Consider the following 27,234-nt stretch of genomic DNA (forward strand, 5'->3'; position numbering starts at 1 on the left):
TCTGTTCTCTGTGGAGTTACCTAGGACTTGTTAATTTCACCGAGAGATTTAAGACGTGTGTCGACTGAAGCGAAAATTACTTGATGGTGAAAAACATTGAAGAATGAAATGAAAACTGATTAAGTAAATGCGACCATGGAGAATCACTGCTTTTTAATCTGTTCGTTTTTTCTGGTTGGATTGGCTTTTACAGATCAGCGACTTCTCGTGTAACGTGATTTATTGAAAGAATAAAATCAGACTTACCAGTTTTTTTCAAGCGTTTGCGACCAGCGGTGGGTATGTTTTTTTTTTATTTGATTGATGTTTCGTTTCTAAAGGAATTCCGATGGATTCGGATTCAGCTCTGGCTTGGCAAGACGGCTCGAACTCTGTGCAATATGATTATTAGTTTAGTTTTGGAATACTTCCCAAGCAACCAAAAATCACATATTTACTTGAATGAAGGCATTGAAAGTAACATATTGGCTGCCCAATTCCCTTTGGTGAACTTTATGTACTCATAAATTAACTTTAAAGTTGCAAAAGTGATTAATATGTACGTTGTATGTGACTTGTTTTGCCCAATTCCCATATGTACTCATTAATGAACTTGAAAATTGCAAAAGTGATTTATACGTACGTTGTAAGGGACTTAAGTCACATAAAGGGCACAAACGTACTCAAAACGGGATTTGGTAAGTCACAAAAAGTGCATTGAGGTGCATTCAAAATCAAATCACCACTTTGAGTTTTAGTTTCAGTTAGAACAACATGTAGGCGTGGTCTTGTGGTAGCGTGTTCGATTCTCACCAGGCAGGTCGTTCTTCGATCCCCAAGCCGGGCAAGTTTTTTTTCAACAAGTAATTTGATAATTGAGTTACTATTCTGATGCGATATATGTAGGAAAGAAGCAATTGAGCAATGTGTCGAGTTTAGAATCCGGCGCGTGGCATCATGGCGGCACCATGTACAGAACATAGTAAATAATCAAGAGAAGGTGATATGAACCAATGCTAAGGGGGTACAGTTAAGAAAGAGAGATTTTTTGCTCATTTTTCAATTTTTTGGAAGCTGAATTAAAAGGCCGCTGGAAGCTGAATAGAAGATCATTAAGATTTGTTTTGGAACTTGAAAGTATCAATAAGAACTTAAATTTTGAGATGCGTAGAACGTACTTCATATCAATGATGGGGCTGAGTCAGCGTTTTTGTACCTGTTTAATGGGACTTTTGGTTGCTTGAGTTGTTGTTATGATTGGTTAAGCTAGATCATATTCTAGGGAAAATTAGACACATTAAATGTTTTTAATCGGTCAAAATTCTTCTTAAAAGTGAATTTCAAATTTCTTTTGGAAAATCGAGTCAAACTATGTAGTGGAATCACTGATGAAAATTGATCTAACTCCACGATACGGTCTTCGTAACGGTGATGGTAACCTTCGAGCCATTTCCAGAAGCTGTGGGTCCTGCTGTCACTTCTGGTGCCGATTGTGTTTCGCCGAACCTGTTGATTTGTGGGAAGGCAAAGTTACCAGAAATTTCGTCTTTTGTTATTGTTGAAAAACACTTACCACAAGGAATTTATTCTAGAAAATGTATATAAGTAAATAAAGGATCGTTCGGATGTAATAATTTTCTTTTCGAAATTGGCTTCATCATAGATTCTAAATATATTTTTTAAAACACTTGATTTCACGATAAGTGATAAACGAGTTTGCGAATGATAGTTTTCGATAAAGTACTGTGTTCCCAATAATTAATGCTTAAGAGGGTACTCAAGAGTAGAAAATGCAGTTCTGATGAAATACTGACAGCGGGTTCGAACCAATAAGACAGTTATAAGATAGTAGAAATAATATGAGCCAAATATGCGGCATAACTACGGGAATGGGGTAGGTACTATCTAAACATATAAACAAGAAAACATAAAATATAAAGAAAAGGCCAAATTACTGTTCATCCTTGTCCTTGGCTCCGTGCTTCAAGATTCTTGTAAATTCGATATAATCGAACATAGTGTTCTTGATGGGTGCTTCGCGGAACATTTCGTCTACATCTTCATCGGTGAAGCGATCGCCCATTGTTGTGAGCAGCTCCCGCAGCCTTTCTTCGTTGATCATGCCCGTATTCTCTTCGTCGAAACAACCGAAAGCGTTCTTGATGACGTCTTCAGGATCGGTTCCTTGAAGCCGTTCGCCGAACAGCGTGAGGAACATGGTGAAGTTGATCGGTCCCGGGGCTTCGTTCATCATGCCCTCCAGATAGTCTTCGGTTGGGTTTTTGCCGAGCGATGCCAGCATATCGTGCAAGTCTTCCTTCTCGATGAAACCGTCCCGATTTTGATCAATCATGTTGAACGCTTCCTTGAACTCGGCGATCTGTGCCTGATCGAACATGGCGAAAACGTTCGAAGTGGCACGTTGGGCGCGCTTCTTGGTTGTGCCACGGCGGCCGGCAGTTTTTCGGGAAGACATTCTCGATGGTTTGTGGTGCAAACGTTAACTGGGAAAAGAAAGAAAGGGAACAATAAATTAAAAAAAAAACTTATTTTTTTCTGGTACATTAAACGTAGGTGTTAAACAATTAAATCATGAAGAACTTCCAGTAGTCTGAATTGACAATGGAAAAAATATAAATTAGACAAATTCGAATATGTTCAATGTCATAATTCTAATTTACAGTGTTTTTTGGGGTTTTTTTTTTCCAGGATTTTCATCCTTTAGGATGATTCATCCCTTAAACCCTTGGGGTTTTTTTCGTTGCTGTTTGGAAATTTTATCCTTTAGAATGATTCATGCAGTGTTTTTTTTTCAGGAATTTTCATTCTATTGGATGATTCATCCCATCCCTACAGAGATGCCAATGTGCCTGATTTTTCAGGATTTGCCTGATTTTTCGAGGTCATCACTTTGAGTTAAATTTCCGTTACTTTGACGTATCCAGATTTTTTTCACCATTCCCTAATTTTTGAAAAAAAAAAAAATGTTGGCAACCCTTCATTCCTATTTCAGTGGTGGAATAGATTCATTGAAGTCCTCACAGAGCTAAATGTTGCTCCAGAGATTGCTCGTGCCGTCAGTGATCAACATACGCATGCAGGGATGCCTAAATTATTGCATATGCACTAGACTAGTTCACTTTTCGGCTTTTTTCGCTGATCGCAACGCCACTTACAGGGTTTGATCCTCATTCATTTTCAAGTACTCTGGCCAAATTTGAGCTCATTTGAGTAAGTTTCCGGCGTGCGCTAGGAGTTTTATTGAAAAAAGTCAATTTTTCTGGAAAATTTTCGTAGATGTGTTCTAGCAAGCTGTTGTTAAAATAAAATGATGGTTCTATAGTGCATGATGATTGGTATGACAAGCATCTGTGAGGACCTGTTTTAGATAATTGACTAAATCAAACCGAAAAAATTTAAAAATTCATAAACTACCAACTTTTACAGAAAATTTACTTACAAGTTGAGAGCTTAAAATCAGTAGTAAATAGAAAAAAAATATTTTCGATATAAACTTTTCATAAACAGATAGCCTTATTTATAACCTTTAATTTGATGTATAACACTTAATGATCGCAAGAGTGCTAGCAAAGTTATCAAATATCTATGCAACAAATTTTATTTGATAAAATATTTTTCATTCAAGTTTGCTCCACACCAACTTGTGCACAAGAAAGGATATTTTATTCAATCAAGTACCCCATGACGGGGCCAGGAGTTAAAAAAAGCGCGCGCTTTGATCAAGTTGTAAGCAAGTCCTCTTGATGCCACGTTTTGCAGGTTGCATGATGCTAAAACTTGAATGGAGACAACATTATGATTCAAAGAATGTGATGGGAATGTTTGAATATCTTTGCTTGTGCTGTTGCGATAATTAAGTGTTCTAAGGTACACCGGGGTAAGTGTGGACGCGGGGTAAGTGTGGACGATGGCTATTAAAACAATTCTGTGCACTATTTTTTCAAACTTTTAATGCAGAATGTTCAATTTACTTGTAATCTATCCAATAACTGTGAAAAAGATACGATTCCGACAATAACGGATGTTTACAGCGGCTTTTTGCGAATTTTCTATTTTCAACTACGATGTCGAGGTGATGTGCATCTTTTTTAATTGCAAATTTCTTGTAAACTAGCTGGCTCTTGACGAAAAACTCTCGAAACAACCAGTTAGGAAAAGAAACGGCGATTTAAACTGAAGAAAAAAGAGTATATACACAAAAACCTAAAATTTTGTCTCCAAACCCTACCTGGGGTAAGTGTGGACGGCTTAATACAAGCTTGATATTTACATATTTTTTCAATTTTCTGTCCTTCATCCAATACAATTTAGCTATATTTAGCATTCGGATCATGAAAAGTTGGGTTGTTCTAAAATAAGTACATTTTTTCGATAAAATCGGATCTCGTGTGTTGCAACATAAATTACATACAAGAAAAATTGAAAGATGCCTCACTAATAGTATTATATTTTTTTTCAAAATTTTGGACGATTATTGCTCGAATCGTAACGTATCGAACCGAGAAAACACAAATTTCTTGAAAATTTCCTGAGAAATCAAAAGGAAAATCTACCGTCCACACTTACCCCATAAAGCGGGGTAAGTGAAGACACCAGCAGTCCTTAACAATTTACGTGATAACTTTTCACACTTTGCTTTTATCAAGCTCATCTCTTCAGCGTTTGTAAACAACATGTTCTGCATCACATTGAATGTAATTTTATCAAAATTGCTCCTTTGCTGATTTTTTAATGATTTTTCAAAGTTGAACTATATGAAAAACCGTCCACACTTACCCCGGTGTACCTTACATCAAATTAAAGGTTATAAATAAGGCTATCTTTTTATGAAAAGTTTATATCGAAAATACTTTTTTTCTATTTACTACTGATTTTAAGCTCTCAACTTGTAAGTAAATTTTCGGTAAAAGTTGGTAGTTTATGAATTTTTAATTTTTTTCGGATTGATTTAGTCAATTATCTAAAACAGGTCCATACGAATGGTTGTCATACCAATCACCGAGCACTATAAAATTATCATTTTATATTAACAACAGATGTGTTCTAGATCTACGAAAATTTTCCAGAAAAATTGACTTTTTTCAATAAAACTTCTAGCGCACGCTGGAAACTTACTCAAATGAGCTCAAATTCGGCCAGAGTTCTTGAAAATGAATGAGGATCAAACCCTGTAAGTGGCGTTGTGATCAGCGAAAAAAGCCGAAAAGTGAACTAGTCTAATATGCACACAGTAAACGAAAATAACCGAGTTCGGTAATTTTTTTACCGAAATCCTAACATGTGTAAATCGTTAAACTGTTCGGTAATTTTTTCGGTAAAAAATAAACGAACATCGGTAAATCGATTCTTCATTTACCGATGTTCGTTTATTTTTACCGAAAAAATTACTGAACAGTTTAACGATTTACACATGTTAGGAATTCGGTAAAAAAATTACCGAACTCGGTAATTTTCGTTTATTGTGCAGGATTCGCTTGATAATTTGAAACGTTTCCTGATAAGCTTAAGATTTCCCTGACTTTTGAAAAAAAAAAACAAATCTGATATTTCCTTTTTTATGAACCTATATATTTTACTGAGAATGCATATTCAAAATGAGATACAGAGAACTTGAATACCTATGACAGTAGCAAAAATGTCCGGAACGAAACGTCGAAAACGATTTCCAAATTTCAACATGCGGCAAAAGTTAATCAGTTTGATTTTGTTATAATCAAATGACTTTAATTGTAACGTGTTCGGTAATTATTATTGAAATGCCGCAACATTTACCGAACACACCAAGTATTTTTTATCGAACAACTAAATTTTTTTACCGAATGACCGGAAAACGCCAGGTGTAGCAAAACAGCTAAATTGATTGTTTGTTACACTAATAGTTAATTATTGTGAAGCGAAAAAAACATTCAAACAACCCTATCAAACAAAAATTACATAAAACGTACTCTTAGCCCTAATCCGCTCTTGAGTGTAAATATGCCACTATTGTAAGTTTGGCGGCAGGCAACTTAATTCGGGTGTATCCAATTAAAAAAACAAACCCTCAATGAATAATTGAAATATTTAATTTTGCCTCATTACTTTTTAATGGATGCACCCAAACGCCCAATCAAAAACTTTTTCTAGTCAGACCATGAGTGTCAATTTGACACCGCTCGCTACATTTCTCTTGATTTTCAACCGATTTTTACAAATTTTATAGTTTTGAAAGTTTCTTAGACAATATTCAGCTACAACACTTTAGTTTTCCGTTATTCAAAGTCTAAGAAATGAAATCCGAAAAAACATGCTTCGGAAAAAGGACTTACTGCCACTTAGTGCCCAAGAAAACCAAAGTTAGAAGCTATACGTTGCACAGAAGGATAATTTTTTTGAATTTTTTAAGATAATGACCACACAAAATGCACTACTTGGTTTCAAAATCTCATTTTAATCAATGAATCGTCAAAATTGTTAAAGTCACTCCAAATAAATTTTGAAAAAGGGATTGGAAAGTTTACGCAATTTAGCACATTTTTGCATCTTCAGATTGTCAAATACGAAACACAGAAATTTTTACAAAATTTCAAAGGGAGCTGTTTTTTTTTACTTTTTGTCAATTTGCAATTACCCAGATTTTCTATCACTTAAATTCAACATTGCCCTGGATTTTTAGTATATAGATTTCTAAAATAAATTTATATTCATCAGAATAGAAAATTTATACCGATTGTTGTGGCTAAATTTGGTAAAAATCGGTTTAGGAAAAAAAAAGATGTGTCGATTTTAGTCAGGAGTGTCAAATTGACACTCCAGAAAATCTAACGGTTAAAAATTTCTGGGACGACTGTTAAACCGAAGACAACGGAGCAACTTTACTATACTTTTTTTTATTCTTGTTTAAAAAATTGAAAGTTTTCCTTTTTTGCTAATTTAAGTTATTATAAATACATGCATTGCAGAGATAACTACGGCCAGGCCAACCATGTGGTAAATACCGCAAAAGATTCTGGAGCAAGGGGAGGGATAAAGCGTGGAGTTCCCTACCAATCGCTTCATATGGATTACTTAAATATCTACAGCATAATTTGAAAATAGCTACACTAATCTAAAGAAAATGTGTATTAATGTAATAACGTTTAATATAATAGAAAAGGTTTGATCTCACCAAATAAGTCTTGGAAGATTTCGTCAGAAAACTTTTCCTCTAGTCCGGAGCAGCAGACTTTAAAATTCCTTCTGTACTCCCCCAACCAGGATTCAGCATGCCGAAACAAAGTACGAACCACTCCGGAAACAATTTTCCACTGTTTAATTTTAAAATTTCTAGTTTTATTGTAATTTAATTAAAAAAATTTATGGACGAAAACAAAACTTGATCAAAGTAGCCCCAGCTTACGGTACTTAAATTTCCGACTTTTTTAATTCACAAGCCACGGTTCACGGCAGTTATAAACTGCCTATAAGGCCTATAAGGCCACGGCTGTTATAACACATTGCGGACCAAATACGAATATGCTTCTCTTAAAAGCATAACTTAATACAGATTCCGGCAATTGAACTGCTACATTACTTCAACAGTAATTATTTCGTTGCACACGAAACAGTATTGAACGACCCCTCGTCGCTTTGTTTACATGAAGTCTTAGCTATCATTGGGTGTAAGTGTTACTTTTGTAATCAGGTGTTATCCGGAAAAATGGATCTCGAACAGAAACGTAGCGCTGTGGTTGCCTTGTTCCTACATGGCAAACGGCAAAAGGGCACAGTTCGTGAGCTGTCCGATATAAGTGTGTCCGTATCCGTCTCCGTCGGATCCTGAAAAATAAACTTCAGACTAAGCCCTACAAGATCCAAAAGATTCAAGACCTTACGGTGAAGCAGAAACAAGAACGGTTAAAAAGAGCGAAGGCGCTGCTGAAGAGGGCCGCGGAAGGAAGGTTGAAGAATATCCTGTTTACCGACCAGAAACTCTTCATCGTACAGCAGTTCATGAATAAGCAGAACGACAGAGTTTGGTAGCCAGACAGATCACGAAGCCATGCGGACTTGCTGACGGCCACCCGGCGTCAGAAACCAGCATCGGTGATGGTTTGGGCCGGAATCACCCGTGATGGCCGGTGATGGCTCTGCTGGTTTTTGTTCATGAAGGAGTGAAGATCAGCCAAAATACATAACGGGAACTAGTTCTACAGAATGTCGTCGAACCGTGAGCACGTCGACATTTTGGTTTCAGGGATTGGGTTTTCCGACAGGACTCGGAGCCGATTCACAAAGCGAAGAAAACCCAACTTTGGATTGCGCAACATTTTTCAGGGTTCATATCGAACTCCGAGTGGCCGGCGAGTTCGCCAGACCTGAACCCTATGGACTTCACTGTTTGGAGTATGTTGAAGGCCGAAGTCTGCTCTAAGAAACATGAAGGTGTGGAGGTCCTGAGGCGACATCTCGTGGCAGCCTGGGATAGAATACCACAAGAACACCTGCGGGTCTCATACGATGCGTTTCTCGAACGTCTGCGGCGAGTTTGACTCAAGGGCGAACAAGTCGAACTTTACCAGTGAATTTTGAAAAAGTAATTTGTTTCCAAGAGAAATTGAAAGAATTTGAAATAAAAAATTGTTGTTTTGATCAATTATATGTTTATTTCAATGTATCACTTCAATTGCCGGACCCTGTAAATTTAATAATGAAACTATATCCTTCCTGAACTCAATACTTTCGGTAACTCGAAGATGCTAAATTTGTAAAATTTGGTCCAGCGTGTTTTAAGATTTAGAATTTTAAATTTCGGTGTGTTTCGGCTAAGATTTTTTCACGGTCCTTTATGTGTTAACATCCTTTATATTTGTTAAACTTTAAATTAAAATTACACCGTCTGAAGCAAATCATACGTTGGAGGAGCTGAATTTGACAGAAATATTCATTAACGGAAAAAAGTTTACATACAACAGCACAACCATGACAAGCTAAGTTAATGTTACCTGAGTAATCGTGGTTGATTATCATTCGTCGTACACACACATCAGCCAGCGACACATCAAACAGTAGGACGACACATGTGCTTAGCGCATCGTATGTCATTGAGACAAAATAAGGCGAACATTACTATGTGATGATTTATTCAAGCTTCAGTCAGTCTACTGTTTTGGAGTATTAGGTCGTTTTCTTCGCAGGACGGAACAACGCTTTTCTTTAAGGATTCATCAACTTTGTGGAATATCCTTGTCGATATTGCAACAAGCAAGAGTCACCGAAATTAGCTTTCATTCAACAGATTGTCTGTTGCACCACCGTCCAGCTCAACGAGCAAAAAAAAAAAAACAAGCGACAAGTAAGACGATCTTCGAGGTCGCGCTTCTTATACAATTGCAACAGAGCGATCGCTGGCACGGCGAATGAGTCGGTCGGACGTGAGCAATACCATATATGGGTAGATTTTTAACAGTTGCTTGCTTGCTGACTGGTTCACTTTCGGTTTTCTGTTAACAAATGTGCTTACCTTATGGTTAAACAACTAGATAGTCCAATTAAACAACTTCACTAAAATCAGCAACAATTATCAAAAAAATACGTATACTAATCAAATGTCAATAACAATCAGAACTACACCGATAGTAATTATCGAGAGATGTTGTCTCGGTAATGCGCGAAGAAAGACTGAAACCGGTGTGTGCAGGTTTCGATTCTTGGGGCTGCTGTGGCGATTTTCATGGAGGCACATATGGCATACAGTACTTCCAGTCGCGATGATCATTGGACAAGTTTAATTCGGGTGAATTTATCGTAAACTTTTTTCTTTTCGCGAAAAAAGTATGGTTTTGTTTTTTTTTCGATAAACCGCTTTAGGGTGTCTTTCTTTGTCATTCATTAAAATTATAGATTCAATCAAATAAGAATAGATCGCGGTTTGATGCTCAGGTCGGCCAGGAGGAGGAATTCAAACCGACAATTGGAAGGTTCAGTGCGCACCAGCTGACCAACGAAAACGGCCTCAGACTTATTGATTTCGCCGCCTCCAAAAAAATGGCCGTACGTAGTACCTTTTTCCAGCACCGCCTCCCACACAAGTACACCTGGAGATCACCGTACCAAACGCCATCACAGATCGACCACGTTTTGATTGGCAGCCGGCACTTCTCGGACATCATCGACGTCAGATCCTGTCGAGGCGCCAACATAGAGTCAGACCACTATCTGGTGATGCTTAAGATGCGCCCAAAACTCTCCGTAGTGAACAACACACGAAACCGGCACCCGCCTCGGTTAAATATCGCACGACTGAAGCAACCTGAGGTCGCGGCAGACTACGCGCAATCGGTCGAAGCAGCGCTGCCGGCAGAGGGCGAGCTTGATGAAGCCCCTCTCGAGGACTGTTGGGATACCATCAAGACAGCCATCAACAGTGCTGCGGAGAACGTCTTCGGTTATGTGGAGCGAACTCGACGGAACGATCGGTTCGACAAGGAGTGTAGGAGGGTGATGGACGAAGAGAATGCCGCGCGGGCGGCAGTAGTGCAAAGAGGCACCCGTCGAAATGCTGAAAATCACCGACAGCGGAAGAGGCAGCGAGTCCGAATTTCCAGGAGAAAAAGCGCCGCCTGGAGGAGGAGGAGCTCGAGGAGCTGGAGCAGCGGCATCGTTCCTAAGAAACACGAAAGTTCTATCAGAAACTCAACTCATCCCGCAAATGCTATGTGCCGCAAGCCGAAATGTGCCGGGATAAGGACGGGGGCATCCTGACGGACAATCGTGAGGTGATCAAAAGGTGGAAGCAGCACTTCGGTGAACACCTGAACGGCGCACATGCAGGAGATCAAGACGGTGGGGGAAGGTACATCGCCGGCGTAGCCACCGACGTAGAGGAGCCACTCCCAACGATGAGTGAAGTTAAGGAAGCCATTCGCCAGCTGAATAGAAACAAGTCGGCTGGGAAGGATGGCATCGCAGCTGAACTCATCAAAATGGGCCCGGACAAGTTGGCCGATTGCCTACACCGGTTGATAGTCCGGATCTGGGACAAAGAACAGCTACCGGAGGAGTGGAAGGAGGGGGTAATATGCCCGATCTACAATTAGGGTGACAAATCGGGCTGTGAGAACTTCCGAGCAATCACTGTCCTCAATGCCGCCTACAAAGTGCTGTCCCGAATCCTACTCCGCCGCCTAACGCCACAAGCAAACAGATTCGTGGGAAGTCATCAGGCCGGCTTCATGGAGGGATGATCAACGACGGACCAGATATCCACATTACGGCAATTACTTCAAAAATGCCGTGAACACCAAGTCCCTACGCATCATCGGCTTCAAAGCCGCATACGACACGATCGACCGTAACGAGCTATGGAAAATCATGGACGAGAACGGCTTTTCCGGGAAGCTGATCAGACCGATCAAGGCGACGATGGATGGAACGCAGTGCTGTGTGCGGATTTCGGGTAAATTGTCGAGTTCATTCGAATCGCGCAGGGGGCTTCGATAAGGTGATGGTCTATCCTGCATGATGTTTAACGTGGCGCCAGAAGGTGCTATTCGACGAGCGGTGGGCGAAATGCGGGGCACGATTTTCAACAAATCCAGTCAACTTATCTGCTTTGCCGATGACATTGATATAGTCGGCAGATCATCTGCGGCGGTGGAAGACATCTACCGCAAACTGAAACGCGAAACAGGGAGGATTAGGTTGATGATTAATACGTCCAAGACGAAGTACATGCTGGCCTGCGGATCCGAGACCGACCTAACCCGCTTGTCCAGTAATAACAAGGTCACGATCGACGGCGACGAGCTGGAGATTGTCGAAGACTTTGTCTATCTCGGCTCACTGGTGACCGCAGACAATGACACCAGCCATGAGATCCGGAGGCGAATTATCAGCGGAAGTCGTGCCTACTATGGACTCCACAAGCAACTGCGGTCGAGAAGACTTAGCCCTCGCACGAAGTGTAACCTGTATATGACGCTCATTAGACCGGTTGTTCTCTACGGGCACGAGACATGGATATTGCTCGAGGAGGACCTGCGTACACTCGGAGTATTCTAGCGACGAGTGTTAAGAACCATCTTTGGCGGCGTACAGGAGAACGGAGTGTGGAGGCGAAGGATGAACCACGAGCTCGCGCGACTCTACGGCGAACCCAGTATCCAGAAGGTGGTGAAAGCTGGCCGGATACGCTGGGCGGGACATGTTGCGAGAATGCCGAACGACTGTCCTGCAAAACAGGTGTTCGCTACGAATCCGGTAGGAACAAGACGAGCGGGCGCAACGAGCGAGGTGGTTAGACCAAGTGGAGCGTGATCTGGCGAACGTGGGATGTCCGAGCAATTGGAGAACGGTTGCCAAGGACCGAGTGAATTTTAGGAATTATGTTCGTCAAGTTCTGTCGTGAGACGGAATACTATGTAAATAAAAATAAATAAAAGATCACGAGTTGAAGCTTATTTGCAATAACGAATGATGATCGTTCGGGCAATGATTGGTGTCATTGACATTACAGTCTTGAAACATAAATTCTCCTATCTGTTATAAAATAACAGACACGACTAATTCAAAAAATTTCCAGAATTGATCTACCTGTGGGTGCAGTCATGGGCTCGATGTCTTTGTTAGTTAAAATGTGAGTAGAGGTGTCACATGAAGGGTACCCCCTAAGTAATAAATCAAGTAAGAAAACTGGCCCTGCCATGTGTTCATATCTTAATACAATAGTAATTCCATGTATTCAAGATATTGGCAATTAAGAACCTTCCTGTTCAATGGACAAGCATTCATAAAAATTCAAAAAAAAAAAAACAATTGTTCAAACCCTGGACATGTAACACTATTTCCCCTCTACCTGGACCAACTCCCTCCCACTAAACTGTCCACGAGGAATGTGGACGGCTTCCTAAAACATTTAACATCACTGAATTTAAGTGTGATTTTATGTGTCGGGTGTTAGGTATACATAATTTCTAGTTTCTTGATTCCATATTTTGGAACTTGTTTCGGTAAAATCTCCAGAACCGGTAAACTGATAAATGCCATACTTAACTGCATTGTACAGAATAATAATATCTTTCATTGAGCGGTTTTTTTTATGTAACACGATTCAGTTTATGTTGAGAAAATTAATTATCAATTTTAGGTGCAGGTCTTACCCCACTGGTTTATGAAAACTGTTTTGTCACTGTTTTTATAATCAATACTAAACTCAATACTTTCGATGCGAAAATGAGTACTGGAGGGCCCCCTCCATCAAATTATTGACCCAAAACATACACTGAGGCAAATTCTTAACACTATTTGTACCGGAGAGGGTCAAATGACATTTTTGAACTTCAAATGACAATAACTCCTATTATAATTGTTTTTTCGCAAATTTTTCTTCATGACTATTTTTATTTTTAAAATGCACGTGTATTTTCAATAACATATTTCTTTAAGTTTGTAGATTTCGAAAAACGTATGTGGTATACCTATTTATACCGCCGGAGGCCAAATGACCCCTTTCACCTATTCCGCCAAAACTCTCTTGTTTCTCAACCGGCAATATTCAGCTACAAATATTTATTTCAAGGTTATTCAAAGTCTACCGAAAAAAGGCTGTAAGTCAGTTATAAAGTGCTCGGAAAAAAAATCATTTGAGAAAGCTGAAGTTAGAAGCTATATGTTGCACATATGCAACATGCCGCGCATTTTTTCTCTCTTCCTGAGCAATGGTTTCCCTCATTTTAACTCAAATCTTCTGATTTCCCGCACAAATTGCTACAAATTACCACAATTTCAATTATTAGTGGGGATTTTTTAGCCAAAAAAAGTCCCCAATTAAGACAAAAACGTCTCACTTGAAAAAATAATCATTCTTTATGTTAAAAAAACACGACGCATCGAATGGTTTACACCTATTTTTGATAAAATAACTTTAAACGCCTTCTTTCCTGATTTGTTCTATTGTTTTTGGGTGTAAAGGCGTTTAAGTTAGAAGTTATATGTTGCACATATGGAAATATATATTTTTCAATTTCTTTAGATCATGGCCACAAAAAATATAAAAAAGGATTGTACTCCAGCTCCCGGTATTTAAACCATTCCGCGGTATTCGTTTTGGCGGTATGACATTTCTACACCTGTTTGGCGGGTTCTCATTTGGCATACGGTCTTTTTGTCGGTTTGCCTTTCAGCGGTTTGTAACACTACGCGGTCTCCCAATTTGTGAATAAGTCTATTTGGCGGTATGGATAGTTGGCATCTGAGTCACTTCGCGGTCCGTTAGAAATGTTCAAAAGTCCGGCCTAGAAACATGGATCATAATTACGAGATGTTCTTACGAGGATCTCCCTTAGCTTTGGGTAATCCTAGAAACACGGGGCCTTCCTAGATCTTTGAGTGGACCTAGAAAAACGGGGCCGTCTCAGAAACATAAATCAGAACTAAGAGGCCGCCTCCTCACGCTGAGGACTAGGTACAACTGTAAAAAAGTGGTTTTAAACCGTACTTTTTCTTGAATCAACCGCCAAAGCTGTTAAATAAAATCAATAAAAAAAAATGAAAAGTAAATTAGAAAGTTGACGTAATTTGTAACATTTTGGCATCTTTCGATTTATAAAGCACGAAACACAGATTTTTTGACGACTATTCAATGGTAGCCGTTTTACGATCTTTTTATCAATCTGCATTTTCTGAGACTAAATTCTAGAAACTAAATTCGACTTTGCACTGGATTTTGAGTATGTTAACGCATCATATTTTTTTCAAGCGTCACACTGCCAATGCTATTTTATCACTAGAATAGGTATGAAATATCCTTTCTTGTGCATATAGTTTTATTGCCTAAATCTTATGTTAACATACTCAAAATCCAGTGCAAAACTGAATTTAAGTGTAGGAATTGTCTCAAAAAACCAAGATTTATAAGAATTTCAAAAATAGCTACTTTTAAAAAGTCATCATGAATTTTGTGTTTCGTATTTCAAAAATCTAGATATGTTATAACATTTCTCTACTGTGACTGGAACAGCTTTGGCGGTTGATTCATGAAAAAGTACGGGTTTTAAAACCACTTTTTCACATTTTTTTGTGACCATGATCTAGAGAAATAAAAAAAATCCATATTTGCAACTCATAGCTTCTAACTTCAGCTTTCTCAAGCACTAAATGATTTATTTTTCGAGCACGTAATAACTGACTTACAGCTTTTTTCCCGAAGTATTTTTTTCGGATTTTTTTTCTTAGACTTTGAACAACTCTGAAATAAATTATTGTAGCCGAATATTGTGCTAGGGGTCATTTAACCCCCGGCGGTAAAAATAGGTAAGTATATGAAAAGTGTCGGTATGTTTAGTGTTAATGGGAATCCGTTCACTTTCCCGTTTCCTTCACAAGACAAAGGACTACCTTGAAAGAAGGTCAAACGCCAGGAAGCCTTGCGTTTTTGATGATTGATCGGTGGCAGAAAGCCTATATATTTGTCATCCTACATGAAGCTCAAGTAGTACACTGGTTAAGATGTCGGATTGGCAAGACGATACAAAAATGGTGTTGTGTGTTCGGTTCCCACTTTCCTACGGCACTGTGTTTTTTTTGATTTTCTTGTCGTTGGGACATTGGGGCTATTAAGTCGTTTAGTTCAAAAAACGAAACTATCAGCTTGAGGATGAATAAATCTACCAAAAATTATCATGCATGATGAAAAATTGTTGGATTACACTTTGTTCGACTGCATTTTTTGTTCATTTCTTAAGTTTAGGGGAAAAAAGGCCAAATGAGCAACTTGTGGTAAAACAAAAATTGGAGTACACTATTCGATTTATTTTAAATATGTTTTATAAGACTTTTTTGTTGGAAGGCAGATTGCTACAATCGGAATTCTACTTTTGGGGAAATCGACAAAATGAGGCGTTTAGAGTCATTTTATCAGAAAGCGGTGTAGACCATTCTATTCCTCGTGTTTTTTGCATAACAAATGATAATTTTCCAGAATTGAGTACAGTTAAGGCAATTGTTGCAGCTAGGTAGCGTGAAGTAAGGAGACCGTTTCGATAGCAAAAACAATTTATTGAGAGCAGCTTCGAAACTATAATGAAATTTATGTTATTAGCTAAAGCCTGATATTTTAATAGATAACCTTACTTATCAGTTTCCCTTATAGCTCTTTTTTCAACGCTTTTCCCGCTTTAGTTTGACCACTGATTTCAGTTTACTGACTCCAGACACTTGTGACCTATATCAAATTTCATTTAGTATTCATTTTAAATTATAATTATACAATATTACCCTTTTTTATTTCTTTTCAGGCTTTAACGATTTTCATAACCTCTCTTTTCAGGTTCAACAGGATTTCTCCAGGCGGCCTATTGATAGGGATTTACTTTAATAAACTTACTTTTTAGGATAAATGTAGAACTTACTTTTGCTTAAAGCACTTAGAAAGAATTTGCACACCCTTTTGGGAAAACTGTAGTAATATTAAATTTACTTGGAATGGAAAAGGAATTTTAAGCGCGTGGGCTTTTCGACAACTTGTCGCACACACAGAGACGGCCTAAGTGGGGCAACTTTCTCGATTTTGACACTTGTCGATCGTTGCTGACCGGGTGGCCAGCTGGCTAGAAATAACACCCTCCCCCTGGTGTAGGTTGGATTTATCCGCAGCTTCACGATTAACCACATCCAGCACGGCCATTCGGGATACTGGACGTATGAAGCGATTTGCTCCAATTTGAACCACAGCCCTCCTTGATCGTCCATCCGGATTCCGTAGTACCTCTAGGATACGCCCTCTCTCCCATTTTCCACTCTTTGCTGTCTCAGCTACCATGACCAGGTCACCCGCTTCTATAGGCTTTGTTTCGTCGAACCACTTTGGTTGCCTCCTTATAACTGGTAAATATTCGACCAACCATCTATGCCAAAATACGTTGAGTTTGGTTTGGATTTCAGACCACGAATTTCCGAGAATATTACGATAAGATTCGTGGCTTACGGCAGACGAATTTTGATGGTTTTGTCTAGGAGATTTGTTTCCATTCGAACTTAGTAGCAAGAAATGGTTAGGGGTCAGTGCCTCTGCTTCGTCAGATTCAAGTGGTAGGTAGGTCAGAGGCCTCTTATTTATCATACTTTCTGACTCCACGACCAATGTCTGCAACCCCTCGTCATCCAGTTTCCCCTCGGTGTAGGCATCGGCCATAGCTATTTTAACTGACTGTACTAGTCGCTCCCATGCGCCCCCCATATGTGGCGCCCCTGGTGGATTGAAGCTCCATTTCGTGTTCGCATTGGTGAAAGTAGCTGACAGTCCCTGACTAATTTGACCCCGTAGAACACGATCAGCTCCTTGAAAGTTGGTCCCATTATCCGTAAAGAACTCAATCGGAGATCCACGACGACCCACAAAGCGACGAACGCACGAAATACAGGATTCTGTTGATAGTGTATAGGCGACCTCAAGGTGAACTGCTCGAACGGTCAGGCATGTGAACAGAGCAATCCATCTTTTGACTCGGGCTCTTCCTAGTTTCACCAAGAGCGGTCCGAAGTAGTCTAACCCCGTGTATGTGAACGCTCGTTCGTGGTGAGCAAGACGGGCTGGAGGTAGCGGAGCCATTACAGGGATTCTCGGCCGCGCTAAGCGGATTCTACAGATCTGGCAGTTTTTGCTGACTTTCTTTACCAGTGCACGTAGTTTTGGGATGCTGTAAAGTTGGCGTAGTTCGTTCACGACGGTTTCACTGTTTCTATGACGATAAACTTCATGGTAATCTAGGATTAACAGATCAGTAACAGGATGGTTTTTTGGGAGGATAATTGGGTGTCGGGTGTCGTACGGTACGTTCTTAACTGCGTCAATACGACCCCGTTCTCTCAGCAAACCCTTTTCATCTATGAATGGCATCAATTGGTAAATGGTACTGCGTTTCTCTATAGCCCTTCGACCAGATTTGTTGTGTACCGTATTTTTAAGTGCACTTGTTTCTTCCGCAAACGAATCTTCTTGAACATGTCTTAGGATTACTTCTGTAGCCATTTTGAGTTCTTCCTGTTGGAGAGGTCCAGTAAGTTTCGCTCCTTTGAAGCGGTTTTGCAGATATCGCAGTACGTAGGCTGTAACTCTATTTAGTCGACCCCATGTGGCGAAACGGTTGAAATCTAACACGGGTTCTACAACACGGTGGTGAAGAATTGAATTTCGAATTTCCTCTGATGTTGGAGTGACGGGTTCTGTAGGTTGTGGCCACCGCGACTCAGAGAACGAGAGGAATTCTGGACCATTGAACCATATGCTTTCTGAATTGAAGTATGGGCCGCTCCCCCATTTCGTTGCTTCGTCTGCTGGGTTGGATTTTGAGGAACCCATCGCCATTCACTGGTAGAAGAATGTTTTAGGATCTCCCCAACTCTGAATGAGACAAACTGCCGGTAGTTCCGAGGGTCTGCCCTGATCCATGCCAGAGCGGTTCTTGAATCTGTCCAATAGACCGTCTTTAAGATAGGAAGGTCGTGATTGTCTCGCACAAACTTCGCCCAACGAACTCCTAGAACGCATCCTTGTAGTTCCATTCTAGGTATAGACCAAGGTTTCAATGGAGCTACTTTTGACTTCGCCGCTACAAGACAGCATTGAGATGACCCTTCTTTACCTTGTGCCCTAAGGTAAACCGCACAGGAATAGGCGATTTCGCTAGCGTCGACGAAAACGTGCATTTGCGTATTCATATAGGTTTCTCGTGACGCTCGCTGAAAATAACATCGGGGAATTCTTATTTCTGCAATAAATTTTAACATTTTGATCCACCTTTGCCACCTTGGAATCACCCCTACCCATTGCACCCTAGGAATCTACCTAGATGAAACTCTTTGTTGGAGTCGTCACACAGAATATCTAGAGAAAAAAGTTTCTCCTCTTTGTGGTATCCTATGGAAATTGAGAAATTTTGTGCCTCAACATGTTTTATTGAAATTTTACTTTGCGTTTATTCACTCTCATATTAACTATCTTATTATGATATGGGGAAGAGCTTCCTTGTCAAATTTACAAAAACTTCAAACTCTCCAGAATAGATGCTTAAAAAATATTTATAGACTACCGTTGCTCTTTCCTACCCAACAGCTCTACACCTTAAGAGCCCATAACATTCTTCCATTAAAAGATCTTTGCGATTTACAAACTGTAATATATGTCTACGACAATTTACACACAAGTTTCAGTAATCAAAACATCCATTTTACAACGGGATTGCGTACTCATAACACTCGCCAGTCAGATTTTTTACAACGAAGCCGATCCGTGACATCCTTAGGTCAAAAAAGAATATCATTTATTGGTCCAACTAAGTACAATGCCTTGCCTAATGAAATAAAAACCATCAACAACCGTTCTACGTTCAAAATCAAAGTAATACAGCTATTAAAAGAAAAATTGAGTCGTTAAAAACCTTTTGTACACATCTTCGCTTATTTGTTCGTCCCAACCTGTACCTTCTCGCCATAAATCTTGTATGAGGACCTTACCGTGGATTATGAAAGGAGACAGTAAACCCAAGGGGTCAAATAACGTCATAACGCATCGGAAGACTTGCCTTTTTGTTGGTCGAGTAGTCGTTACAATCAAATTGTGCACCTCCTCGCTCATTTGAGTAGAGAAGCATAGCAGATCATCCGAAGGATTCCATAGCATACCAAGGACTCGTTCCGTTTGCCCTCCTTCCGAGAGTTCAAGACGTTTCGCTGTTTGTGTTTTTTCTTCTCCCAAACCTTGTAATACTGTCGCATCATTTGATCGCCAGTTATGCAGCTTAAAACCTCCATTACCATGCACTGTTCGTACATCACGAGCCACTCGTAACGCTTCTTCTTCCGATTCAAAACTTGCCAAATAATCATCTACGTAGTGGTCACGAATGATTGCTTGCGCCGCCTCTGGATACAATTGAGAATGAATTTCAGCGTTCCTATTTTTAACAAATTGAGCGGAGGCCGGTGAGCAAGTGCTACCAAACGTAGCAACATCCATCAAATATATGGTGGGTTTCTCTGAGGGATCTGAACGCCACAAGAAGCGTTGTGAGTGGATATCCTCTTTCCTGATACGAATTTGGTGGAACATCTCTTGTATATCAGAGGTTACTGCCACTCTATACTGGCGGAATCGGAATAGAACTCCGGGAAGAGCTACCAGTTGGTCTGGGCCTTTCAGAAGCACGCTGTTTAGAGATACTCCATCTGATTTGGCAGCGGCGTCCCATATAATCCGAACCTTCCCGGGTTTCTTTGGGTTAGTTACTGCCCCGATGGGGAGGTACCAAGTCTTGCGAGGATCAGCTGATTCTAGTTCTGCCATACTGGCTTTGTGTGCGTAGCCTTTAGATTCATACTCTCGAATCTGTCGATGAAGGTTTTCTTTCAGAGCAGGATGGCGTTGCATACGTCGTTCGAGACAGACCAATCTATTTTCCGCCATCGCGTAGCTATCAGGGAATTCTACATAGTTATCTTTAAACAGCAGGCCTGTTTCGAAGCGGTTACCTATACGTTTTGTTGTAGATTCAAGTAAGGTTAGGGCTCGTTGCTCTTCCTCCGATGGCGGAGCATGTGTGCTGGACGTCCCGGATGCTTCTACAGCGAGAAACCTTTTAACAGATTCTTGTAAATCGGTTTCACAATTGCATTTGCTAATATGGTAGATGTTTGCTTCTTCCGTGTTGTTCAAGCGTGGTCCGTAGACACACCAACCTAATCTGGTCTTTACAGCAACCGGTCCATTACTGTCACCTTCTTTTACTTTGAGCGGAAGTGCTAATCTCAAATTATCTATACCGATGAGAATTCGCGGTTTGGCATTGCTATAACTAGAAATGGGGATGCCTTTTAAATACGAATACTTTCTCGAAGCTTCTGAAAACTGGAATGTTTGGCATGGGAGGTTTAGACTATTTACCGTCCGGGCGTTTGTCAAGGTATACCGCTTGTCAGGATTCGCTCCCGATATTTGTAGAGAAATTCGCTGAGATTCCGTCTCGAGACGGGATGTGTCACCCGTCCATTTTAGGCAAAGAGGTTGAAGATCGCCTTTCACTCCCAAATTGCTTGCGAGTTCATTCTCCACCAAGGTGAGATCAGATCCTTCATCCAAGAAGGCGAAAGTTTCAACGCAGCCGAGCTCTCCGAACAGTTTTACTGGTAAGATTCTGAACAACGATGAGATATTAAGGTCTCGATGGAAGTGATTTTCGGCAACGATAACCGGAGTAGACTGAACATCCTCAGGGTGGAGCAGACGGTGATGGCGATATCGACAATTCTCAATATTACAGCTTTGGCGTAACCGGCACGATCTGCGACCGTGGTTGTACAAACAATTTTGGCACAGATTTTTTGACCTTACTATTCGCCATCGATCCTCGATACTCAGCGCCTTAAATGTTCTACATTCGGCAATCCGATGTCCCACCTGATCGCAGTTAACGCAAACGTATTCCCTCATGGATTCCTTCGGTGCTTGCGCATCTATCCAGTCTTCAGCGTGCGCGTTGATGAAGGCTTTTGGTTTTTGTCGATCTCGTCCACTAACGCGCGTCGTTATTTCCGGTTCTAGAGACACTATGCTTGAAGCATCCTCAACAATCATGTCCATATATTCGTTAAAGGTTTGGAGGTTCACGTGGCTGAACTGTCGTTGATATCTAGCCCACATCATCTGGTGGTTCGAAGGAAGCTTCAAAATCAATTCCTGTAGTAGGGATGGGTTGGAGAGGTGAGTGTGTTCCCTCGCAGCCTCGATGTGAGCACATAATGTTTGCACTGCGTCGCTGAAACTGATAAGTCCTTCCAACCGATCAGTCTTAAGAGCCGGAATCTCACGCACCTTTTTCAGTAAACCGTTTATTAGTAGTTCTGGGCGACCATACCGTCTTCGCAGCCTTTCAATAACTTGTGGTACCCCCGCCGGCAGCACCAGTCGACTGCGTACTGACTCAAGCGCTGCACCAGTTAAACATCGTTGCAGACGAAGCATGTTTTCTGCGTCGGAAAAACCACAGGCTTCCGTGGTAAATTCGTAATTGGAGATGAAGATAGGCCATTCCGTGGGGTCTCCAGAAAATCGAGGAAGATCTCTTCCCAGGGACTGTCGGGCTACTACTTGTTGCTGTGTTGGTTGATGGAAAGCATGGGGGGAATTTACAGAGTTGCTTGTCACTTGATTTGATTGACGAGGGAGTTGAGACTGTTCTTGAGTGTTATGTATACGTTCAAAGGGGTTTCGCGACTGCGATACATAATCTAAATTGACTTGATTTGAAGGTAAAGTCAAATCGTTCATTCTAGCCGTGCGTGCGTTTATGTCTTGCAGCTGTTCACGGAAGTGAGAAATATTTTCCGAGCGCGCGTAATTTCGCAGCTGCTTTCGGGATATAATGGTCGTGGAGTGGTTATCTAATTCTGCTGCATTAAATGCAGGGAAAGTATGAATATTATTTTCATGGTCAGAATAGTATGAGGCATGACGCTTACCTGAAGTCTCCATAGGCGTTGTGTCACTTACCAGCGGTAATCCATTCTGGCTTACCGACTGCTTAATTCGCCAGGAATTTAACGTAGCTTCCTCCTCGCATTCACCTATTGCGTTGTTTTGTTTAGATAAGCGACTCTCCTCCGGTACGGTGGGTAGGTTACGAGTGGTCTTCGGAATTGCACCAGATTGTTTCCGCAGATCCGATTGTTCCTTGCTTTTATCAGAATTGCTCACAGTAAACAACTGACGGCAGTGTTCAAGCTGTTTCCGAAGTTCGAGTAGTTGTTCCGGCGATAGCTTATCACTGGTCTCACACCTCTCCACACTAGCCTTCAGCTCACGTAGTGCTATGTGATGATGACTCAAGCTGCGCGCTGTAGGTGGTGTTGGATTCCGATCTGCCGAAGGTGCCGAAAGATGAGGTACCTGCTCAGTTGAGCTAGCGTATGGTGAAATGGCAGAGGCGAATCTACCAAGCAAGCCTCTCGATGCTATACCGGAAGCAGCTGCATTGGATTGACTCGGAACTTCGAGAGATGGAACATTTTGCAACCCAATTCCGCCAGCGGCATTAAACAACAGCTTCTGTTGTTCCTTCAAATGACGACGTTGTACTTCCAAATCGGCCTTTTCTCTTTCAAGTTGTTGTCGATCCATCATTTGACTTAGGCTTACAGAAAGGATGGAACTGGCTTGACTGTGTACTGAAGCGGCATCATCATCTTTGGCTTCCATACATTTGTTGCATATCCATGGCGCGCTGGTTACGGTTTGGTCCACCCCAGCACATGAATAGTGATGCCAATCATCGCAGGCGTCGCATTGGACCATATCCTCTTCGCTGTCCGGTCTAGTGCACGTGGCGCAGTTCGATTCTTCTTCTTCTTCAAAGTGCGGAGCATCCTTTTCGTTTCTGCCGGTCATGTCGATAATTTAGAATTTACCACGGAAGCCTGTGGTTTTTCCGACGCAGAAAACATGCTTCGTCTGCAACGATGTTTAACTGGTGCAGCGCTTGAGTCAGTACGCAGTCGACTGGTGCTGCCGGCGGGGGTACCACAAGTTATTGAAAGGCTGCGAAGACGGTATGGTCGCCCAGAACTACTAATAAACGGTTTACTGAAAAAGGTGCGTGAGATTCCGGCTCTTAAGACTGAGTTGGGCATATAGTCTTTGCCACTAGCCCTTCCCCCTTTGGGCTGGCCTGGAAAACGGTGCGCAGTCCAAAGTAGAAAGAAGAAGAAGAAGACGATCGTCACATGAGGAATAGGAACCGTTTTTTGATCAAACATTCCCACTGCACATTGGCTGCACAATTTGTGTGATCCAATGATCACACGTCAATACGTATCTTCCCCCTTTATCTCAGTCCCCCGGCTCTAAACCCTCGATCTCCTTGGGTAACGATTTAGGCCAAATGGAAACGCTGAAGAAAGAGTCCTTCGCTAGTTTCTAATGGGCCGTTCAAATATTGCGTAACATAATTTTTTATCATTTTCGACCCCCTTCCCCCAACGTAGCACGCATTCATTACCGTTTTTCTGTTCAAAATCTACAAAGCTCTCATTTAACTCATAAAGTTTTTTGTGCCTCGTATTCAATTCACTTTTGTAGTGTTAGTAAGAGGGGGACGATATATGTACGTCGCGCGAGGGTTTTATTTAAGTATTTATTTTTTCAAGAGGGAATCGAGTTCCCAGGGGTTTAAGGCTTACCCCTTGATTTAATAGGTTGATTTTATTTGTATATATTCCCGTCCCATGTCCAACCATTATTCCTTGAATGCGATACTCTATCGTATAAATTTCGATGGGAGAAATTTATGTGGCTGTGACCAGGATTATCACGACATCGAGCATATTGTCTGGTCATGTGAGGTTCACCTGGACTCTAGAGCAAATTTAATAGACTCCCTTCGGGCCCGAGGAAACCCACCCTAAACTGCACCCCAGTAAGAGATGTACTAGCTGCGATAGACATTGATTACATGTTCGAAATATACCTTTTCCTAAAAGCTATTGATCTTCGTCTATAATTCTTCAGGTACAGTTTTACCAGTAATGTTTTTGGGATTAACTAGTAGAGAACAACAGAGCAAATTGACTTACTGATTATGGTGATTACTTGTGATCACTAAGTCAGCAAGGTCATCAATTGTAATGTATTATACTAGGCATTTTAGTGAAAAAACATTTTTGGATTATACATTATACTGTAAAGAAGTGTTTTACTGTCAAACTACGGAAATACCACAAAGATCATGATGATGACCCCAACACTGAAACAACTACAAGACGAATGTTTAAATCATTCAGATCAAATTGAAAAACGATATTTCCCTCCATCCCCAATGTCAATGTCAATTATTTTATTACGAAATTTCCACCAAGTACGTTCTGAGAAACATCAATCATAGACCTTTGAAAACGTTTGCCTTACTTACATCGATATCTGAGCATTAATAGCACATAGGAATAAGTGCTTGAATGTTACATATTTTGTTTCCTTTTGACAATTCAAGTGTTTCATTAAAAGAGTTTATTGTTAAATAAGCTATGGGGAAATTAGTGTAGAGATGAAGCTAAAGTTTTAACACATGCCTACCTTCATAAAGCTTAGTTCTTTTAGAAATGGGACACTTTCTTTTGCTCATAGCTCGTTTACTAGTAATCTGACATTCAAAATTTTGGAAGCAATATGTTGCCTGTAAAAAGTACTATCCGACCTATTTTTTTCAAAATTTAAAAATTAGGCGTTTTTGAGATATTTACGATGCAAGAGAAAAAGGAAAAAATAATTTTGCACAGTTTCATTCAAAATCCATCATAATAAATTGATAGCTGACAAAACCGTTGATTATTCGAAGAATTACTGTATGTACTGTGGTGGAAAAGTATGCAAATACTGTCAAAAATGTCCACAAAGTTCAAATCAAGCATTGGAGTGAAGCATATGATCGGCAACTTCGGCTAAGGGTCATCAGAGAATCAAGTCTCATACGAGCATTTTTAATTTTCAAAAAGCGAAAAACTAAGGGTAGATCGCTGAAATTTAGAAAAAAAATTTTCTCCGATAAGCTGAAAGTGTTGCCTGGTAATGAGTCATTCAAACCACACCTCAAACACTAAATTTTTGCTAGTTCCAGAGCTCGTAAGCTGTATAGCCGGTTCCGAGGCTATGGGACAGATAATTTCTGATGAACGACAAAACTTATGAAATACCCTATTTTAAACAAATTCCAGCGGTTGAGTCCTATACCATGTCTGCTCGTGGAAAGGTCCCGAGTATATTAAAGTATGTATTTGCTGGTTATTTTTTATGAAATATTATGATTTGCCAAAATTCTGCTCCTGTGGAAAGAAAAAAAAATATTCAAAACGGTTTTCGCTGTTTTTAAAAGCCTAAAAAGAGTAAACTTTTATGTACCCTTCGCAAACTACGATCTATACTAATCGATTATACTTTAAGTTTAATCTCATGATGGTTTTACTTCGTTATTGCCAGATTTTGCCAGCAGAAATTCCATTAAAAACACTCAAAAAGTGGCTCAAAAATAATCAAATTTGTTAATTTCGAAACATCTGTATCCACTAAATTGCCCTCAGTTTCTTTTAAAAGAGAAGTATTGGTCCGAAAAGTAGCGGAATTGAAGGAAGAGGGTGTAGCTACCTTAAACACAGATTAGACGAAGTATTAGTTTGAAAAACTGATCAATATCATGACTGAAAAAAGTGTGCGCTAGCCGATGGGAGGTACCAAGAATAAAGTAGAATTTATTCTTACAAAAAAACGATAAATTTTATTTTTCAACTTTTTCATGAATTGTCATAAAATTACCTTCATTTCCTTCATAGACAGTTTTTAGATCAAACGAAAGGTTTTTGAGATACACGCATTCGTAACTGTCCCATTTCTAAAAGAACTAAGCTTTATATGCTCAGCTCAACCTATGAACCTCGATAAAAAAAAGCTTATTGCAGTGTCCATCAAGATCGTTATGTATAAGAAAGGCGACCTACTGGACGGTATAGGTCGTTCTGCCCTTTTTTGGTGCGGACACCAAAACTTGTTTCATTGGAGCCTTTTTTAGAATGGATATAGAAGGTACCATATTGTGTCGAAAAAAAAATGGGGAACAGTTTCCACTTTTCTCCAAAAAGGCAACTGCTGCTGTACATTTTACTTTTATTACTATAATTCATTGAAAGTTTTGATTGCTTACTCGTGAAATTTTATTTCCTTTGCGGTCAAGGAAATCAAAACAAAGTCACAAAAATCGGTTGAGGCTCTGCCCCATGACGTCATCTTGTTGGAATGTCCAATAGGAAAACATGACTTTTCCACAGCACTGAAATCCGAAAGAAACGAGATGGATTCCAGCAATATCGGTCCAGCCGAACGTGAATTTTAATGAAAAACATCAGGAGTACAAGGAAAAACTTACCGGAAATAAAATAACTTCTAAAACAAATCACTAAATGCACTGCACTGAGTCACGAACTATAATTTTGTGCACTTCACTTTTGCTGCTGCGTTTTCTTTGTGTTTGTGGAAATTCTTACTTGTGTACGCTTATCGGTTTTTATTGGGTTTTGGGTGAATGAAAGTTTCTAAACCGTTTGTATTCGGCACACTGAAACAAATCTAACCCATTTATCGAAGTGATCGATATTCTTGCTGAATTCCATATTTTTGGACAATTTTGAATAAAGTTAATTTTTTATGAAATTAGGTGATCATTAAAAACGTCATTTGTTTAAAAT

At 40.2% G+C, this 27,234-nt stretch overlaps 3 protein-coding genes across 4 annotated transcripts; all 3 read right to left on the reverse strand.

Annotated features, from left to right (window-relative positions):
* Positions 1 to 1,627: 1,627 nt before the first annotated feature.
* On the reverse strand, positions 1,628 to 27,055 carry LOC129738516 (myosin regulatory light chain sqh). 2 transcript variants are annotated; one of them, XM_055729734.1, is made up of 2 exons: positions 26,916 to 27,055; positions 1,628 to 2,483 (listed from the first exon to the last, which is right to left on the reverse strand). In XM_055729734.1, exon 2 carries the CDS (start codon positions 2,453 to 2,455, stop codon positions 1,931 to 1,933), a length of 525 nt encoding a protein of 174 aa, XP_055585709.1. In that variant the 5' UTR covers positions 2,456 to 2,483; positions 26,916 to 27,055; the 3' UTR covers positions 1,628 to 1,930. The 2 variants fall into 2 exon arrangements, with proteins under 2 accessions (XP_055585709.1, XP_055585710.1); XM_055729735.1 differs by lacking the exon at positions 26,916 to 27,055 and adding an exon at positions 9,482 to 9,640.
* On the reverse strand, positions 16,502 to 19,958 carry LOC129737549 (uncharacterized). Its single transcript, XM_055728712.1, has 2 exons — positions 19,395 to 19,958; positions 16,502 to 18,763 (listed from the first exon to the last, which is right to left on the reverse strand). Exon 2 carries the CDS (start codon positions 18,320 to 18,322, stop codon positions 16,502 to 16,504), a length of 1,821 nt encoding a protein of 606 aa, XP_055584687.1. The 5' UTR covers positions 18,323 to 18,763; positions 19,395 to 19,958.
* Positions 18,323 to 23,395, reverse strand: LOC129737550 (uncharacterized). The gene is made up of 4 exons (XM_055728713.1): positions 22,502 to 23,395; positions 20,922 to 22,105; positions 19,539 to 20,807; positions 18,323 to 18,425 (listed from the first exon to the last, which is right to left on the reverse strand). The coding sequence occupies exons 1-4, from the start codon at positions 23,393 to 23,395 to the stop codon at positions 18,323 to 18,325; spliced, it is 3,450 nt and encodes a 1,149-aa protein (XP_055584688.1).
* Positions 27,056 to 27,234: the final 179 nt, after the last annotated feature.

This window comes from Uranotaenia lowii, chromosome 1 (assembly GCF_029784155.1).
Source record: "Uranotaenia lowii strain MFRU-FL chromosome 1, ASM2978415v1, whole genome shotgun sequence".
Taxonomy (NCBI): Eukaryota; Metazoa; Arthropoda; class Insecta; order Diptera; family Culicidae; genus Uranotaenia; species Uranotaenia lowii.

Excerpts from the sequence above, each read along its gene's own strand:
- LOC129737550 (XM_055728713.1), bottom strand. The coding sequence starts at position 23,395 with ATGACCGGCAGAAACGAAAAGGATGCTCCGCACTTTGAAGAAGAAGAA. Across the intron at positions 22,106-22,501 it reads GCCAGAATGGATTACCGCTG|CAACAAGTAGTAGCCCGACA; the intron begins GTAAGTGACACA and ends CAACCAACACAG. Across the intron at positions 20,808-20,921 it reads GGAGCGAATCCTGACAAGCG|TTATAGCAATGCCAAACCGC; the intron begins GTATACCTTGAC and ends CCCCATTTCTAG.
- LOC129738516 (XM_055729734.1), bottom strand. The coding sequence starts at position 2,455 with ATGTCTTCCCGAAAAACTGCCGGCCGCCGTGGCACAACCAAGAAGCGC.
- LOC129737549 (XM_055728712.1), bottom strand. The coding sequence starts at position 18,322 with ATGGCGATGGGTTCCTCAAAATCCAACCCAGCAGACGAAGCAACGAAA.